Source organism: Pezoporus flaviventris, unplaced genomic scaffold (genome assembly GCF_033815535.1).
Source record: "Pezoporus flaviventris isolate CSIRO_AGI_PZ_B2104156 unplaced genomic scaffold, CSIRO_AGI_Pfla_v1 ptg000021l, whole genome shotgun sequence".
In the NCBI taxonomy this organism is placed as follows: Eukaryota; Metazoa; Chordata; class Aves; order Psittaciformes; family Psittacidae; genus Pezoporus; species Pezoporus flaviventris.
The window spans coordinates 9,449,314-9,467,687 of record NW_026892569.1 but is presented as its reverse complement, the minus strand read 5'-3'; the positions used below and the strand labels follow the sequence as shown (position 1 = coordinate 9,467,687).

The 18,374-nt window shown below is 49.6% G+C and overlaps 1 protein-coding gene across 3 annotated transcripts in view; it reads right to left on the bottom strand.

The window, feature by feature from the left end:
• FLNB (filamin B) overlaps window positions 1–5,045 on the bottom strand; it is a 70,905-nt gene extending 65,860 nt beyond the window's left edge. The window contains exon 1 of one of the 3 annotated variants that reach the window (XM_061455915.1): window positions 4,591–5,045. In XM_061455915.1, coding sequence (XP_061311899.1) covers window positions 4,591–4,939 — 349 coding nt within the window. In that variant the 5' untranslated portion in view covers window positions 4,940–5,045. The remainder of the gene's footprint in view (window positions 1–4,590) is intronic. The other 2 variants (XM_061455913.1, XM_061455914.1) reach the window with 2 other exon arrangements.
• Between the last annotated feature and the right edge of the window lie 13,329 nt (window positions 5,046–18,374).

Sequence of the window (18,374 nt, the reverse complement as noted above, 5' to 3'; positions counted from 1 at the left end):
CCAGGTCCTAAACCAGCTGCACATCAAAGTCTGTTTCTGAGGTTCAGAGAAAACAGAATTCCTCTGCAGCCTGGGGGACTCAGAGACCATTGTTTTATTCCCCATTGCTTGGAGCAGACACCGAACAATACTGGCAGTGCAAGAGCATGGCCACACACAAGGCTAACCATGTTCTTAGATTACAGTTGTAGGCTAGAAAAAGAATTATGCTGACCCATTTAGATTTAAACATCCCCATGTAAATCAATACAGGACATGGCATTGGAATATAGAGCAGTTAAGACTTCAGTCCTTCTTGAATAGCTGGCAAAGTGTTCAACGCCTTAAATGAAAAAGCTGTTTAGCGCATTAGTCTCGCTGGTCCCAAGTAATTTTACCTAAGTTTGATCACTTTACAAGTTTCCACTCATATGTAAAAGAACACAAGAACAGTGTGTGTGTGAGCTACCTTAAAGTTTCCTGTCACTTGGAGCAAGTAACTCATGCAAAGCCACTTTCACTTTTGACCAGCAGTCGAACTATTGAAACAAAAGATCCTGAGCAGACCAAACACCCTCAGAAACTGAAGCCACCTCTAGTCTCCAGCTGTGAGGCCCACTGCCAGTCTATCAAAAATAGGTTTTGAGGGGAAGAATTAAGTGTCACATTTCCAAGTAGCAGAAACCTGCTTCCAAGACACACTGGATATTTTCCAGGAAACAGCCTCCAGGGAAGTCACAGGTAAACAGCAGAAAAAAAAAAAAATCAAAGAGTATTTTGACTACGTCCTTATGATGTGTTAATAGCACCTGGAGTGGGACAGAGTGAGACCCAAAGTATACACAGGCTGAAAACACATTTTTCTTTTCCCAGTTTTCAAGCACCTAGCTCTAGGCATCACAGGACAACACACCAAGTCATAAAAGAGCCAAGTTTTCCTCTAGATTTGCTTTGTCACCCTTTAGTGTAGCCTAGGGAAGAAAGCTGGTATTCCATTATTTTTCTAAAATAAGATTTCCATGAGATACTCCAGCTCAGGTCAAGATACTTTCATCTTTATGAGCACGCTGGAGGTCTGCACTACAGAGCACAGTGCATGCATAAAGTACTTGGTCATTAACTCCAAGCCCACCTGATAAATGGATGGCCCCTGCCCATCCATTTACCTGCATCACCACTTGACATCCTGCAGTTGCAAGGCACTTACCTGGTGAAAGTGCAACCCAGCAAAGAGAAACCACATGTTTTTCAGTTTAATCAATCTGACTTTGGCAATCCAAAACTGCAGTTTTACAAACCAAGCCAGCCAGCTGCTCAGCACCCATCCTGCCTTTGCCAGCAATACAGGGCTGCTGGGTGAGAAGCAGCCATGAGGACACTGCCAACAGGTACTGAACAGCCCAGGAGCATGCACCTAGGACCTGCCAGCTGCAAGCTTCGGTGCAACTTGGCAGGTCACAGCCTGAAACCACCTGCCAGGCTTCAAACACCAAATGCTTCTGTTTCCAAGTTAAATCAGTTAACTCCTATTGCCTGGTATCAGGGTTTCCAGGGGCAAGCTCAAAGCCAAATTAGCTTCAATCCCCCTTTCTCTGCCACTTGCTATGGCTTTTACCAAGGCACAATGTGGGTCTCATACAAAGTAATCTGTGAAGTTGATCAGCTCCTTCAGCCAAGAGCTAAGCCCTTGTGCTCTGCATTCCTGGCATCCTACTCCCCAGTGCCTTGCATATGCCACTCAGCACCCAGGAATCTGCAATTATCTCAGTCTAGCAGACAAATAAAAAGCAAGACTTGACACTTTAACACTTGAGTAGCACAGCAGCCACCTTGTGTCAGGCAGAAAACTCAATGTAGTAGTAGTCACCTGCCCACACAGTAGTTTTTTCAGAGCTTCCAATCCCATCTTTGTGGGATGGCTGTTTTTCAGTAGACCACATACACAGTTGAATCTGCACTGAAGTGAAGGCACTTCATGCCTAAAAGGAAAGCATCCAAAACAACCAGAAGACTCTGAGCAGAAGCTAAAGAAGTGGTAAGAGCAGCAGGAGAGGTTGGACTTCTGACTGTGCATCAGAAAAGCTCACAGTTGAACACTACAAATTTAACTGATTTCTGTGTATAGGCAGAATTATTTTAAATGGACAAAACCTGAATGCCAAAAGCTTGCTACTGAAAAAGTTTAAAAGTGTGGTTGTAGTATAGCAGCATTAGCTGAGCCATAATACATGGCTTCCAAAAAATTCCTGGAAGTTAAATAATAACTGGAAGAGGCACCACATCTACTTAGCAGAGGTCTGATGGCATTATTAATGCCAGAAATTCAGCAGCTGCAGCTGTCAGGTTTTCCCAGCTGATTTAGCTCAGAGCTGGCCCTAAACACCCCAGGCCCTAAAGACCAACCTGGACGTAAAAGTTGTCCACCTAAAAGCCCTTACTGGTACACAGTTCCAGGCCCTGTAACAGCCTTGGTTTTGTTCAGTAACACATAAGAGACTGAAAACTAAGAGAAAGCCCCAAGTTCTTCAGAACCTGCAGGGAGAAACACAGCACAGACAGGTAGTCAGCCCAGCAGATGCTGCGCCTGCAGGAGAGGTGCACAGGCTTCAGCCCCTTCAACCAAGAAGAGCACCACAAGGCTTGCTTTGAACCTCTTTTTTGGAAAGCAAACTGAGGATATTTTTTCAGGATTGGCTCAGTTTATCCAGGGCTGTACAGTAGAGCTCCTGTGCTACCATTTGGCTCCAGCTCTGGTGGCACAGCACAGATGGAGCTGTGTACCACTTTCGTGCAGAGGCTGGGATATGGCAAAGGCACTTGCAGCCACAGCCATTCCATTCTCCCAAAGCTTCAGCTACAAGGATTTTTTCGGAGCTTGGAGTTTAATTTGTTTTTTTAACAGCCAACACAACACGAGCAAGCTGCAAAACAGTTAGGCATGTCTTAAAAGATTATGGCCACCCTAAAGCTCAGTCTAATCCAGCAAGGAAGCTGTGCTGCTGCAGCAACATTTCTTATAAAGGAAGTCGCTGGAAGCCAGGCCTGACCGGACTAACCTTGATCTTCCAAGCCCACAGCCCTCGGGAAGTCCCACAGACAAATAGGAAGGCAGCTGGAACAGCTACATTTTAATAGGGCAAACAATACAATAGGAGGGAACACTGGGCTGTTGTTAGCACTGTGGCTGCAAAGGAGCTATTCCAGCAGCTGAAGAAGAAAGGTGAGCTCTGATGTTAGGAAAAGTAAGCTCAGCCCAGGAGTCCGCAGCTGCAACTCGAACCCTACTGTGTGCAAAGGGAACGCATTGCTAAGTAAATAATTAGCACCAGCTCCATTCCCAGCTGCAAGGACACTAGCTGTTTTGCCCTAGGAGGATAATCAGCCTTTCGGGACCCAACAGTCTCTATTTGTCCAAAGCTGATCTTACAAGTTAGTAGAGAGGAACAACAGGGACCTAGACTTACTCCACCCAGCCACAGGTTTTCAGAGAGAGCCAGGTCTCCCCCAGACTGGAATAGCTTATATTCCCTTGTTACTGTAGCTAAAGCCTCTGAAGGGAAAAAGCTATCACCTTGGCCAAGAGTTTTGGAGAACTGAGCAGCGCTGCACTCACCCAAATTCAGCTGTGCAGTTCATCCAGGCCAGAGTCATCAGGAGGCAGTAATTACAGTTATCTGGCAAAGAGCTAGAAAAGGCATTCACATTCCTTCCCAGAGATCTCTCAGGCATTCAAATTACTGCTTTACAGACTGCACTGCAGCCACACCTGAGCTATTCCCCCAACGGTCACCACATGCATTCCTGAGGGATCATCTACAATTTGACATGTATGCCAACAGCTTTAATTTTCTGAGCAAAGCATCAGTTACCTAGCAATTGCACCCTCCAAGTGATAGCCAAGCCTAGTGCCAGCCAGGGTGGGCATTAGCTCAAACCACCCATCTCCTGGAGTGAGCAGAGGTCCTTATACATTTTCTGCCTACACGACCTACCACAGCAGAAAGATTCAGGAGAAAGCGCAAGCCTGCTAAAAAACTGCAACTGTCCACGCTAATCTGAACACTGGCATCATCTACTGGGCTCTGGCGAGTAAATCTTGCTCTCCTATACCACGTATGGTAACACCTACCTACACACAGGTCACCCACCCCAAGAGACACAGGCTCCAGCACCCTGCCAGGGCCCAGAGACATCTGGCCAGACACAGGGAAACTGCCTGCATAGGGAGAGAACGTGCTCTGGTACTGGGCTTTTTCAGAAAGAGACCTGAAAGGAAAGCCTCACCTATGAGCTAGTGACTAAGAGAGAAGCCGAGGCAGAGAGGAGAGCATTGCCAGCCCCAGCAGCCGGGCTGTGGGACAGTCTCACAGCACACACCGCACACTCAGCTTTAGACCAACACTACGCTTCACCCCCAGAACTTGCTCTTTGTAGAAACAAAAAGCAGCAACCCATCAGTTGCCGACCACACAGCCCCGAGGGGCCGACCAGCAGCACACCACGGCTGCCCCATGCCCCGATCCCGTCCATGCTCTGTGAGGCAAAGATCCAGCGCAGGAAAAAACACACAATGAGAAAAACCTAAACCCGACCCGCTGGAGATGCACTCACCGATGGAGACCAGCTTGATGCTCTCCCGCTCCAGGAACTCGAGGGCCACCGAGACGTTCTCCAGCTGCATCTGTCGGAAGGTGGGCCGCTGGTGGTACTTGCGGTACATGCGCTTCTGGCTGAGCACCTCCAGGAGGGCGATGAGGCGCAGCCCATCGCTCAGGTCGTGCTGCAGGTTACCGATGCGCTTGTTGACGCAGCGCAGGTGCTCGTTGCACCAGCGGGTGAAGGTGTTCTGCTGGATCCGCTTCCACGGCGCGTCCTCCGCCAGGTCCTTCTCGGTGGCCGGCATCTCGCCGTCGGGATCAGCCGCTCTGCGCCCGCCCTGGCCCCGCGCCTGCGTGCTCATGGCGCAGCCCCGCTCCGCCTCCTCGATTCGATCCGCTCCGCTCCGCCCGCGCCCCGCCCGCCGCCTGCAGTGAGGGAGTGCAGTGCTCAGCTGCCGCCCAGCTCCTGCGCCTGGTCCCGCTCTGCCTCAGCCCGCCCGCTCCGGGCTGCTCCGCCGCTCCCCGGCTCTGTGCGAGCCCCGCGCCGCCGCCCGGCCTTTATCCGCCGGGAGCGGCACGCCCTCGGCCGCATCAACCTCCCGCGCCCCGCTGGGGGCGCTGCGCGGGGCCGGGCCGGGAGCGCGCCCGCCTGCCCCTGCGGGAACGGGACCCCTCTGAACTGACCCTCACCTGGCCGGGACTGTGGCCGTGGCAGGGGAGCTGCCGCCGTGTCACGGCTACAGGGCCGAAGCACAGCCCTGTGCACTGGCAGCGCGGCACCAGTGCAGCTCACCTGGCTCTGGCAAGGGGCCGCGGGGCCAGCCCCGTTCCCCTCTTGTACGGCCGGGCCGCGCTGCGCTGCGCCCCGCACGGAAGGAGGGGAGCCCTGCAGCGAGGCGAGGGAATGCCGGGGGGCTCCCGGCGCAGGGCGGTGGAACAGTGCGGCCGTCGGAGGTGGTGTTCGCACCGGCCACAGCATGCTGCTCAGGGATAGCCCCCGCGGTGCTGGCACGCACCCTTTTACCGGACATATATAGAAAACATAAACTTCAAAAAGCACTCAAGCAAGGCTTAAATTCTCGGGACGGTGAGGGGGGGGAAGGTCTCTCCCCCCCCTCTTTTGTGATTGATTTCCTGGTGTGCCACTCCTGCTGACATCCAAGGCTGTGACTTGCCGCTGACTCATTTGATGACAGCAAACAGTCAACTGAACTGTCCCATCTCCCGTGGCTACAAGCTGATCTGCGCAGGTTGCTAGATGCCTCCTGACACTGGGGCAGTGAGAGCTGCGGGGGTGTCCCTGCCCGGGGAGCCGGTGCCCACCCGCTCGCCCTCGCCCACCTCGCTGATCCCGCACACTTACAGTGCTGGCTTTGCTACCGGGAGCTGCTCCGCCGATTTCAAGCGAGGTGTATGCGTGTGGATTGGTTCACAGCAAGGCTGTCACGCTGGAAGATGCGGGAGTCTGTCAGAGAAAACAAATCCATTAAAAGACAATCAATAAGGTCTAATTGAATTAAATGTCCATAGCCACTCTCCACTAAAATTAGAATGCAGTTTTCCAATTATTTTCTTTCAAGGGTTTTATTCTTACACCTTTGCTGAAGGGTGGCAGTGTGGTTTCTCTCCAGTGACCCAACAGTTCCTTCCCCCAGACCAAGCTATATTAGATACATTTGTTCAGAAGACAATAAGAAAGAAGCAAAGAGGTGAGGTAAGGTGGGAGTTTTGCCTAAACTTCCATTGGTCCCCAAGCAGCATTGCCTCCTGTTTTAAAACTATCAAAGAAATCAGATTTAATTTACTGAAAAGATGAGGTGTATCTCATGGCACAGCAGCCAAAATCCTTTCCTCAGTCACTGAGCCAAGCAGCAAGAAGGATTCAAATGAAAAATGTCTTTAATTGAGGGATTATATTTACAGAGCAAAACCAGTGAGAGGCCGCAGAGGTGCCCCAGCTCATGCCACCACGAGCAGCTCCCCAGGGGAAAGCAGGCTGGAAACGTGAAGCTGAGCCTTTTCTCAAGGGCTTTTCTCCCATCACCCCATACTTCATCTTTAATGGATCCTAATTGCTTATTGACTTTGGCCTGTGTTGGAACGCCTTAGCAACCATTCCACATCCGGATTAGGTGATTGCTTATAACACTTTAATTTCAGTTCCTTTCCACTCCTGCACCTAGTAATGCACACTCTCTTAAATATTCTTTAGCACCCACACCACACTGAAAGTTGAAGCCTCAGCCTTTTCTTTCTTTTTTTTTTCTGCAACAAAATTAATGAATAAAATTTAAACAGGAAAAAGGCAGAATCAGCACCAGAACCTTCATTTTTAACTTAAATATTTAGCTAAAATTTTCAGTAAAGGTCATTTTTTCCATAGGCCTAGCAAAGAAAATTTTCATCCTAGCAACTTACTGTTCAACAATATGCTCTGCACACATCAGGACAGGGATTTCTTCTAGTGGTTTTGCACCACTTCATCCATCCATCCATCCATCCATCCATCCATCCATCCATCCATCCATCCATCCATCCATCTATCCACATCCATCCCTTCCTCTTTCCCTTCCCTCACCCATTCCACCAGAAGCACTGAGGCATGAAAACAGATGTTTTCCTCAGCTGGTGAGGAGATGTAAGCCCAGCTCACCCCATCAGCCTCAGGAGAAGGGCAGCAGCACAGCTGGGGCTGCTGCTGCTTGGGACCACACGGGGACCTTGGGATGCTGATGGTCTGGATGTAGCAGCCCGTGTCACAGCTGCCCTTCCCTGCACATCCCAGGGCTTTTGAACAGAATTTGAACACAGGGCTTTTGAACAGAATTATTGTTTCCCAATAATCATGAAAGCAATCAGGATGCAAAAGGCATCCTGATTATTGGGAAACAAAGACTGCTTTATGGGAAAAGAATACATTGAAAAAAATAATTTCTGCTCAGAGGAACAGATCTTATTTTCTTCCTTCCTCCCTTCTTTCCTTCCTCCCCATTCACAGATGACCCTCCCAGCTGCAATCTGAGCAATGCTTCTGGTGGATGGGCAGCGGAGGGGGCAGCTCCTGCATGCACCCCTTTGCTTGCATGGGTGTTGAGACCAGGAGAGGCACCATGCCTGGGAGTTGCTTGGCCACAAGTATAGCACCTGGCTGTAGCAGTAACCACTGCGCCAGGCAGATCCTCTGGCATCAATGCTTTGTCCTCCTCTACAAATGAGAGAGTTCCCCTGTGCTGCTCCGTGACTGGATTCTTCTTGGGGTCATGTTTGGCCTGAAAAACTGGAATCCATTTGAAATGAAGTTGGAGGGCACTTTAACACAAGCGAACACGTGTTTCAAGTTTCATCAGGAGGCAGAGAAGTAAAAACAGGCTAACCCAAGAATTTGTACTTGACAGAATACTGTCTTGGTACTGTGTGTTATTACAAATAAACTAATGTATGCCTTGCAGAGATACCTTATGTGTGTATTTATATGGGTAGATATTTGTGTGGACATATGTGTATACGCAGAGAGGGAGGGAGATTTCAACACTGTGCTCTGGGGCAAATACTTTTTCCTTTTCATTTGTCCTGTATGACAAGGATCTTTCCATCCCACCTCTTGCTTTGCTCACTAGATGCAGATATGAGGAAGGAAGAACATTGTCATTGCTTCTTTTGGTTCCCTTTAAGCAGCTGCAGGAACACAGTATTGATTTTTTTCCACTAAAAGAACTCTTCCTCCCTCTTAATGGTAATTCACTGCAAGGCTGGACTTCAAAAAGATCCTGTTCATCCAGTGGTGGAGATCGTCCACTGCCATGTACTTACTGTTTTATCATAGAACTGCTCAGAATCTTTTGTGTCTGAAAATGCAGCCTTGGCAAATGGAATGAATTGTAATGGCATTTGGTTTCTCTATTTTTAGCAAAAAGACATTAAAGAATGTCCCTCAAACCAGAATATGGCATTAGGCTCCATGAATTTATAGAGAGTTGCTTTGTAGGCAGGAATAACAGAATCAGGAGCAGAGTTTAAACTGTAAAGGTAAGTAAAAGTTGGTTGGCCTTTATAGGTCTGCTGCTGCTCTTGCTGGGATCAGTGATAATCCTTAATGGAAATCTAATCTCAGCAAAGACTATTTATCACATCTGTGGGGACCCTGGAAGCATACTGTGGGACTGCACAGTGGACATTTGCCATTTTTGGAGTATCCTAAATAGCAGGGGAAATAGCTGCTCTGACCACAGACTGTTTCGTCCGGGAAAGGTCTGTATCAGCCTGGCTTGCAAAAGCAGAAGGGTGGGGGGAGCAGTGGTGCGGCCCTCGCTGACATCAGTGGACAGGCAGCGCATGATATGGTGACTAATGAAGTCTGAGGTCTGCTCCAGGGTAATCAACTTTATCACAGTCTCATGTGATGATATGTTCTTGGATTCCTCCAGATCATGGGCTATTGATGAGAGATCCTGGCCATTTGGGACACTACATGCTCTCTGCTTGACGCATTCTTCTGCAACAGCTTGCTTTGATCGTAAGAGGGCAAGAATCGGAATTAATATCAAATGGTAATCCAATATCTGCCGAGTTTGCTTAAAGCGGGAATCAGCCATGGCTGAGGATTCAGGGCTGAGCCTTCACAGGTGAAACAGCTTTTCTCTACCACTGGCAAATCATGGTTCAGTTGCTGCCTTTCTGAAGATCTGTGCAAGTAGAAATGTCACCTTTTAAAGATTTCAGTGGTGCTGCTCAAACACAAGGAGCACTGATTCTTCCCACACTAACACAGCTAACCCCACACAAATAACTTTGAAGATGCAAACCACCTCAACAGAAATGTGTGGTGAAAAGCCTGCATGATGCTTCCATCCTTTCTAAAGGTTTCTGTCAAAGCCACAGCACCCTGATGGTTCGTAAGCTTGGAAGTTGTCAGGGCAATGGCTTGGAAAAAGAGTAACTGGGCCATGGGCTATAGCACCCGGGTAGCTTTAAAAATTTATCATGAGATTTAAAATATTTATAACTCTTGGCCCATAATAGCCTTATCCAAACATAGGACAGCATTGTGCATTGCAACAAAAGCCATGCACTACAAATGCCGTAAAATACATTATAGCACATTCAAAACTGTGCAGCTGCTAATCCTCACAGCACCATGGGAGGACTCATCTGCTAATCCAGTAACGGTAAAGATAGAGAAGCTGAGGCTCAAACCAGTTAGAGGGTTGGTTTTTCAAGCAGCCACAGAAACTGTAACTTGATGGGATGTCATGACTCAGGGACCATTAATGGCACTGCCACGGAGCTGGCAGCCCTGATCCTGGCTCAGCAATCACAGCTCCCTGGAGCAGCACCCAGAGAACAATTTCAAACACACCGCACATCTTCTTCTCACCCTACACTATTCACTGGGCTTTAAAAGACAATAGAAGTGTTTCTTCTCCATTGATGAAGTAGTCATTAAGCCTCTCCTTTCATTACCATGATCTCTACCAAGCGAAGCAAAACCGAGACAAGTCGTTCAAGTCAAAGCATGAATCAAATGGATTGCGTCATGGATTGTGTTTTCCTTATTCAGCAGCTCTATGGAAGGCACAGAAATTCTGCATTATCTAAATATTGGCTAGGACATTTGATACAACTTGTTCTGAGTTTTTCCATCTTGGTTTTCCTCCTACTTCTGTTATTCAGGGAAGACAGCAATACGAGAGCATGCAGCAGCAGTTCAGTCCAAGTTAGACAGAGAAATGTCTTTAGGCAGAGAAATCTCTAGAAATATGCTGAAAAATACAAGACTTGTCCTGGAATTTGTATTGAAATTTATCATTCGAAAGTATATTTAGGCAACAGTTGCTTGTAGTAGCAGTTGTGTCTGGGGCACTTTTTTCATCTCTCTGTGCCCGGAAGAATACGATTTTTCTTCTGTTTATAGAGGGTCTTGCTGCATTATATATGTGTATATATATATGTCTTGCTGCATTATATATGTATCCAGAAGCTGAAACTGGTGCCAAAAGCAGCCATCCATCTGGCAAACACAGTGCTTTGCCAGAACTTACAGTGCTGTTCTTGCTTTGGATCCCAGGGAGACTCACAGCTGGAATTTAAAGCCCTGGGTTTGACACAGGCTGTAAATGGCCCAAGAGCAAGGCTGCTCATGCTTTGTGCTATTCCATGGCAGCTGAAATCAGGGGAGACAAGGAAACTGGAATACATTTAGCACATACTGGAAGAGCAGGGACAGGGCATTCCCTGGGATTGTGTCTCATGCAGGAATTCACCTCCCTTCTTTGTCCAAAATACCCTCCCTCCTTGTTCCTAGGAATGCTCCAAAGTTCATCTATTTTTCTAGGTTCATTTCTTTTTCTTATTGATAAACTGCTGCAGGGTGTTTTATTTTACTTCTAATTTGTGAAGATGGTTTTGAGTGAAAAAATGTGTACTCACAGCCAGGGATAAGCATCTCCCTGTTTGCAAACTCCAAATACCAGTTGTGTTAGTACCTGAGGACAATGCCTGGCAGTGTGAACATCCCCAAGGCAGCGCCTGCTCTCAGCCAGAACCCCCACTGAGCCCCAGGAATGCAGCAATGGCGCGCTGTGGGTGTCCGAGTGAAACATGCTTACCCAAATAAATGTGACCTGACATATCAAACACGAAGCTGAAAAGTAATTTGAAATAGCAACTCATTTTTAAAATAACTCAGGATCTGATTTCATGACCTGGGAAGTCAGAGCCTATACAAAACCACACAATGCTCCAGTGTGCAGCTAATCACAGCTTCCTGCCCGTATCTGATACCGCAGGCACGGTCCTCATCAGACATTTTCTGTGCTTACTTCCAGCTTTACCTACTTGTGTTTGCATCCAGAGCAGCCGGGGCTCTCTTCCTAAAATGGTACGCCCATTTCTCTCAGGGTTTGAGCTTCTTTCCTTGTGCTTTTACTGCATGAGTTGGAGTTTGCTGGAGTGATGGTGCGGACTCAGAGTAAAACATCTTACATTGGGCAGAGCTTGTGGATCACATTTAATTCCAGGTGTCCCTGGCTACTCTTCAGGAGCTGTTTTAACCTGGGGTACAGTTGTGTTTGACTGCAGAGGAACAGCCAAGCTCCTCCCCGGGACAGCTGGACGAAGTGCAGGAAGGAATGCTTTCTAGGGGAACAGTATATATTTTTTTAAGCAAACCAAAGCCCTTCCACGTGACACAAACAAGGACTGAAGTCACTCTCCTTTCCTTTAAACATTGCTCACAAATGTACTCCCAGACACAAATCCTGCCTAAGAAGCCTTAAATCTACTGACTCATTTTGAGAGCTGTTTTATTAGCCCCTACATGGGCTGATAAGCTTTGACTGGAGCACAAGGACACAAGGGCTGTGCATTGTTCTGCTGCTCAGCCCAGCGCAGTGCTGGCAGCCTGGTCTTGATCCAGCCAAGCAATTAGAGAATTTAACTTCCTTCCTAAATGCTTGTATGCGTGAGGCCATATATTTGGGATATTTCTCTGCTCGAAAGAGAGCTAACCTTTTAAACATGTTGCAGAACCAGGAGGAATGACAGAGGCCTCTGAGGACAGCATCACATTGATTTGGGTGAGAATCAGGAAGAATAAAGGATGGAAGAAAAGCACTTGGTCCCTGCCAGCAGCCAGCAGTCCCAAGCCACCGTTCCCCCCGCACAGCTCTTCGTCAGTCCTGCTGTTAGTATATTGCAGCCCAACGATGTCCCACGGCTGAGCTCTGCCCAGCAACACCCTGCGAGGAGGAAAGGCGGGTGCAAGAAGCACCAGCCGGGGGGAAAGGGCAGGGTGTTGCTGCTGTCCCAGAACATAGTGGGAGACGCCACCACAGGGATGGGTGGGAGGAAGGCGGCAGCGCGGGGAGCCCAGGCCTGGCACAGCCCAGCAGGAGCTGTGGGGCTGGGTGTCCCGGGACGGCTCCTCAGGGTTCACACAGAAGAAAGGGGGCTCCCAAACAGGAGAGAACAGGGCAGGAAGAGAGCCGAGCACATCCCTCGTCCTTGGGAGCTTTCCTAGGTGTAAGCTTTTCCTAAGAGCTGTGAGATTCCCCTCTGGGGACCCTCTCTCTGCTCTGGCTCTGCCCTGGTCTTGTGGGACAAAACCTGTGATTCCCATATTCCTGCTTGTCTCCTAACTGTGATTCCTGGATTTTGTGAAGCAGCTCCAAAATCACCACCTAAAATAAACACAAACCCGGCAATAAAAGGTATGCTACTGGGATTACCGGCATGGAAAGGTGTTACTGGTGGAGCTAGCTGGGCAGCTGGCAACTCTTGCTTCTTGTGTGCCTGACAGAGGCCTGGAACAGGAGATAATACCAAGTCACATGCTGCCTGATTGAAAAAGGACCAAAGAGTAAAAATAGATCCTTTTCGGTCAAAGAACAGTGTATTTCAAAGGGCAGTTGGGCCACACCACAGTGTTGGCACTGCGCTTCACATTTGCCATCTGCTATAGTGCTCCCAGCAAGGAACCTTGTCTTTGTAAGCTGTACACACTGGGGCTTCCCTAAAGGTTAAAACACCAACAGATAGGCTGGTATGGCACAGACGGGAAAAAGGGAGCCCTATCAAGCCCAGTCCTGCTAATCAGAGTGAGCAAGAGCAAAATCTAACAGGGAACAGAGTTGGAGAATGGCCTGAGACCCTTTTTTGAGGGTGGTCAGTGAGTGAACCCTAGTCCCAGTTACCCCGTTGCTGCCAGGATGGCATCCGGGAGGGAGAGGGAGAATGAGATATAGATACAGCAGCCCCAGGCAGGTGGGTTTATCCTTACAGACATGGGGATAAGAGGGGTTGCAGCAGGATGGAAGCGATCCAGCGGGGGCCGGTCGTGCCACGTGGGAGCCCCATGGGGTCCTGCAGCAAGACCTCTCCAGTTCCCGGGCAGGGCTGCAGGGGCTTGCACAGCTCTGGGTTACCACCACTGCTCTCTCAGAGGCACTGGCTGCTGGCATGGGCACAGTACAGTGGCCACCCAGCACCTCTGACAGCCCTTGTTTGCTTTTGGCCTCTTTGAAGCTTGAGCCTGGAGGGGAGGTGACAGCAGCCTTTCTGTGGACCAGACACTCCCTGCCTTCAGGTTGCAACACACACTGGCAGGGCCAGGCACACCCACAAGAAGCCCCCTCGTCCTGCTTTCCGCATGGCAATAGTCTTCAGGATGTACCTCCTTCCTGCTGTATTTGTACGTAACTCTTCCTCTGTTCTGCATGGACTTTGGTCCTTTTGGCACCCGCACCACCATCACTGGCTGGCAGGCTCCTGGATGACAGTGTTGGGCAGAGCAGGGTGCATACCAGCACACCTGCGTTATCTCCTTGCTGTGGGAGCAGGAGCTGGGAAGATTCCGCAGGGAGAGCCTCTGCTCCTGTAAGGAAAGCACAGCCCTGGCTCTTAACACTCTGGTGGGTATGGTGGTACAGCTGCATCCCTGAGCCCAGAAGTTCTGTGCAGGCAGATGAGCTGTGCTACCCCATGACAGACTGGTTCAGCACCACAGGAGCCTTCCTCCTGCTCCTTCACCAGCCCCAGCAGTGGTGCTCTCAGCCACACGCCAACCTGGGTTGGCACTGGCCCACTGTGCTTCCTGTAGTCCCCACACAGCAGCCAGTTTTCCTTCTGCAAAGCAAAAATCCTCTCCCTGGCTGCTTGACAGCAGCAAGTTTCCAGTAGCAAAGAGGGGTGCGTGACGGCGTGGTTGCAAACTGGTGAAGTGCAACTGGAAAATGGCTTCAGCGGTAGCTTCCAGGCTTTTCCAGCCTGGAAAGCTCAAGGCAGGAGAGCAGCGACTGGTGCAGTTCAGTTTCTCTTCCCAGCAAATCCCAGCCCCTCTGGCAGCTTAGAAACGCTAATTAGCACAAAGTCCATTGAGCTTCTGGCCTTGGAGGATGAAAAGATGGGGTAAAGGCAGTTGTTGCCCCAGAGGGCTCTGCAAAGCAGAGTGTCTGAGGGTTCTGAGGGCTCAAAATGCTGCAGTTCTGCTGTGATTCCACAGCCAGACAGGACACACCGATACAGCGAGGCAACAGCTTCCCGGAGTGGGTGCCTCATGCAGGACCCAGCCTGAGGGTGCAGAGCTGTGCAGGGGGCTGGCAGGGTGTCGGTGCTCAGTGGATGCCCCCAAGCAAGGCCAGCAGAGGGAAGGGACAGCCCATGGGCTCCCTGTGTCTCACACCGGGAGAGGATGAACCCTCCACACATACATTTCACAATGCTGTCGCCATGCTGGCACATTGGGATGCTCCCTCGGGGCCCTGCACAGGACAAACCCCAGTGAAACGCTGTACTAGTTAAATCCGATAAAAACCTGCAAACCCACAGTGAGGAAATCACCAAACCCAGCACAGACGAAGGGCTCTCTCGCTCTGCCTGAGCCTGGAGACCCGCAGCGGCCGGGTGGGAGCAGGGAAAGGGATGTGCAGCCCCTGCCGAGGCCTGGGAATATCTCCTAATGCCGCAGGAATGCGGTTATGTCATGGCGAGTCCCCCACACGCCCTGCCACTGCCTCCCAGCCATCCGCCAGCCGAAAGCTCTGGGAAGCATCGTTACTGCTGAAATGGAGGCATAAATCTCTGCTGGCAGGGCTCCTGGCTGCGAGAACTTGCAAGCCGTAACAGCCGCTCAGTGCAACAACGCTACTCCGATGTTTCCCATGGTACCTGTCCCATTGGTGAGGCAGGAGGAGGGGGGGAAGGTCTGAAAACCCTTTTCCTTTTCCTGATGTAGTGGAGCGTTACTGGGGGCAATATTTCTGGCGGTGCATGAATTCTTCCTGCTGAACTCACTGGGCATGACACACCCACGGGAGGGGAAAGCATGCCCGAGACAAGAGCAGCTAAAGTACTGTCCCGCTGAGCTGCTCTTGCTGCAGTTTTGTGTTCCTTTCTCCAGCCAAGGAGCTCTATTATTACAGAACGAGCACGAGATTTTTTTTTCTTTTTTAATGAGTGATTTCACAAATTAGTTCCTCAAATTGTTTGCAGCAGCACAAGAAATGTTGCAGTCATTAAAGTTCATAGAAAGTATCAAAGGCTCCAGCACTGCAAAGCTTTTCCTTGTGCAACAGAAACAAAGCAAAGTCGCCCCTGACATGTTTGGATGTCTGACCCCGAAACACGGTTCATCACTTCTCCATGTAGCCATACAGGCACTCAACCTGCCCTTGTGCACACTGGCGGAACGAGCCGGGAGCTGAACCAGCACAAGCCCAGCTACAAACATGATTTTAAAAACAAATAACTAATTATTTCCATTCACCACACTTAATTTGGGCTCATGCAGAAATGCTGTTCATCCAATAGTCCAAAGTATGTCACGTATTAGGAGCTAAAGAGTCCAACCCAATGAATGAGTCATCACCCAGTGGATGAAATCCCATATCTTCATGGCTGCTCATAAATAAGACAAGCTCAACTTTATAGTAAGTCATAAGTAAACAATGAACTATATGAAAATCAGAATCAGCTGTGTTATAACTGCATGGGCATGGTGCCTACACAGAAATGAAAAGCGAATGTGATACCATCACCATTTGGCTTGGGAGGCTGAATGTGGGGCTGAAACTCTTAACAGTTTCAGGGGGTTTAATGCATGCAGCAGGGCAGTCAGACCTCCAGACCTTCGGGGCCACTGCAGATACCTGTTTGCAATAAACAACACATTATCCTGGCCATTACCACTTCCGAACGCAGCCTCAGATCCCAACGGGCAGATTTTCTGTAACTACCATCTGGTATCTTCTCATTACAGCCCAGCATCTCCAGGCAGTGCTCGCATGCTTGCACAGCCCGCTCCTGCTTTGGTGCTCTTTCCTAGGTGGAAAAGGGCAGCAAAAAGCTGCTCCTTCACCCCAAGATGAGCATCAGCGCATCCCCCATAACCGCTACCCTGAGAGCTGGACTGGGCTCACAAAGCTGGCTGGGGTTTTTTGGAGGGGGAGTGGTTTGTTAATAACAGTTTGAGCCAACACTGTGAGAAAGGGCAGGAAATAGCAGAAAGTATTGATCAACCTCTGCCTCGCTATAAAATTAACACTATATAAAACTTAGTATTGAAATCACTGGGAGCCTGACCGCACCACAGATGGGTGAGAGATGATGTGCTCTTGCCACGGGGAAAGACTCTGTCACGTGGCTCTGAAGGGACCATGAGCAGTGGCAGCAGCTGAAGCCACCTCCAAGTTCAAGCTCCATCATCCCTGCAGGGAGGGTCTCCGTTGGCCACAAGCAGCTTGTGAGGCTGTGGCCAGTTTTGTGGGGGCATTTACTCCAATGAATGTATCCTTCTGCTCCTGAGGAGGAGAAGTGGTTTGCTATCTTGTCAAAGACTTTGGGAAACTAACGTTTTTCTCCCCCCTCTTCTCAAACCCTGCTTGGGTTTGGGTTTGGGTTCGGGTTCATGGTGCAAGTGGGATACTCATTCTCAGCGCATTGCAGGAAGCAGATCCTTGGATTTTAGGGAAAACCAGGATGTCCTTGGGCAGTACTGGAGGGGAAGCAGCAGGTAGACAAGGCTGAGCATCTATGGTCTGAAGGAAGCATTCTGGGGATAAGAGCTGGCTAGAGGAGCAGCCTTTGAAGACTCCCAGGTCTTGGTGATGCACACTGAGGTGGAGATGTCCTGCTGCTCCCTCACCCTAACCTTCTCCTCTTCAGTACAACAGAGCAGCTCAGGCTGCCATTAGAATAGCTATAGGGCCAAGACAGTAGCTGTCTGGCTATAGGAAGGGGAGAGACCAAAGCAGCTTTCCCCTGAGAGAGCAAAGCTCTGCCAAAATACACAAGGACACAGACTGCCTTGTGACTGTCCCTGCAGAGCAGGGGTTGGGGCAGGTCGGGTTATCCGTTCTACAGTGACGTGTCCAGACACGAGGCGGGGACCTTTGGGATGCGGCAGAAGAATGGAAGCCCAGAAGAGGCACAAGCCTGGTCACAGGCGCTCCTTCCACCCCAGGGGATGCAGCATCTTGTGCCAGAGGTGGAGCCTGGATCCTGCCCTCCCTCCCTCCCTCCCTCCCTCCCTCCCCCTGGGGCACTCCCGCCACCTCTGACTGCATTTCTCTAGAGCGCTGGGAACAGCAGGGCCCTCTTGGGACTCCACAGATGATTTCCAATCCTCTCCAAAGATCTCCTTTGGTTCCCTGGCTTCCCGACGGTCCTCAGCCCCAGTGGCTCCAGCAGTCAGAGCAGGCTGGGCAGCACCAAGCCCACAGTGCAGGCTCTTCACACCAAGGATGCTCCAAACAGGGAAGCTGTTTTGTTGTCTCAAGCCCGTTATATTACAGATGTAATCTAACCAGGGATGTGCCTGCACAAGCCCTAGTCGCTATTTTCTGTGCAAGCAGGCACCCTCTGTATACACTCTCTTTTTAACATCAGAAAATGATTGTACCTTGCTAATAAAGTTCTGCAAATAGATGAAAGATTTCCACAAAGAAAAGAACGTAAAACCTGCATCGGTACAACCTTCCTCCTTATCAAGCGATCTTCATAATTCTCTAGAACAAACAGAACTTCATATTTTCCATATGTAACCATCTTTGTCACCCAGAGCACTTTGCATTCAATGAAAATACCAGCTTTCATTAGAGAAAAAAAAACATTCTGGTGCACAGTTTTCCTGGCATTGCACATCTCTGGTCCCTCAGTCAACATGTTTAGAATTAAATCGCAAAACCTTAACTCACCCTCTAATGATCTGTTTGTTTCCAGGTTCATATTCCCACAATATGTTTGCTGACAGCAGTTGGGCTCTTTGACAAGAGACAAGGCATTTTTCCCAACAATGTATATTTG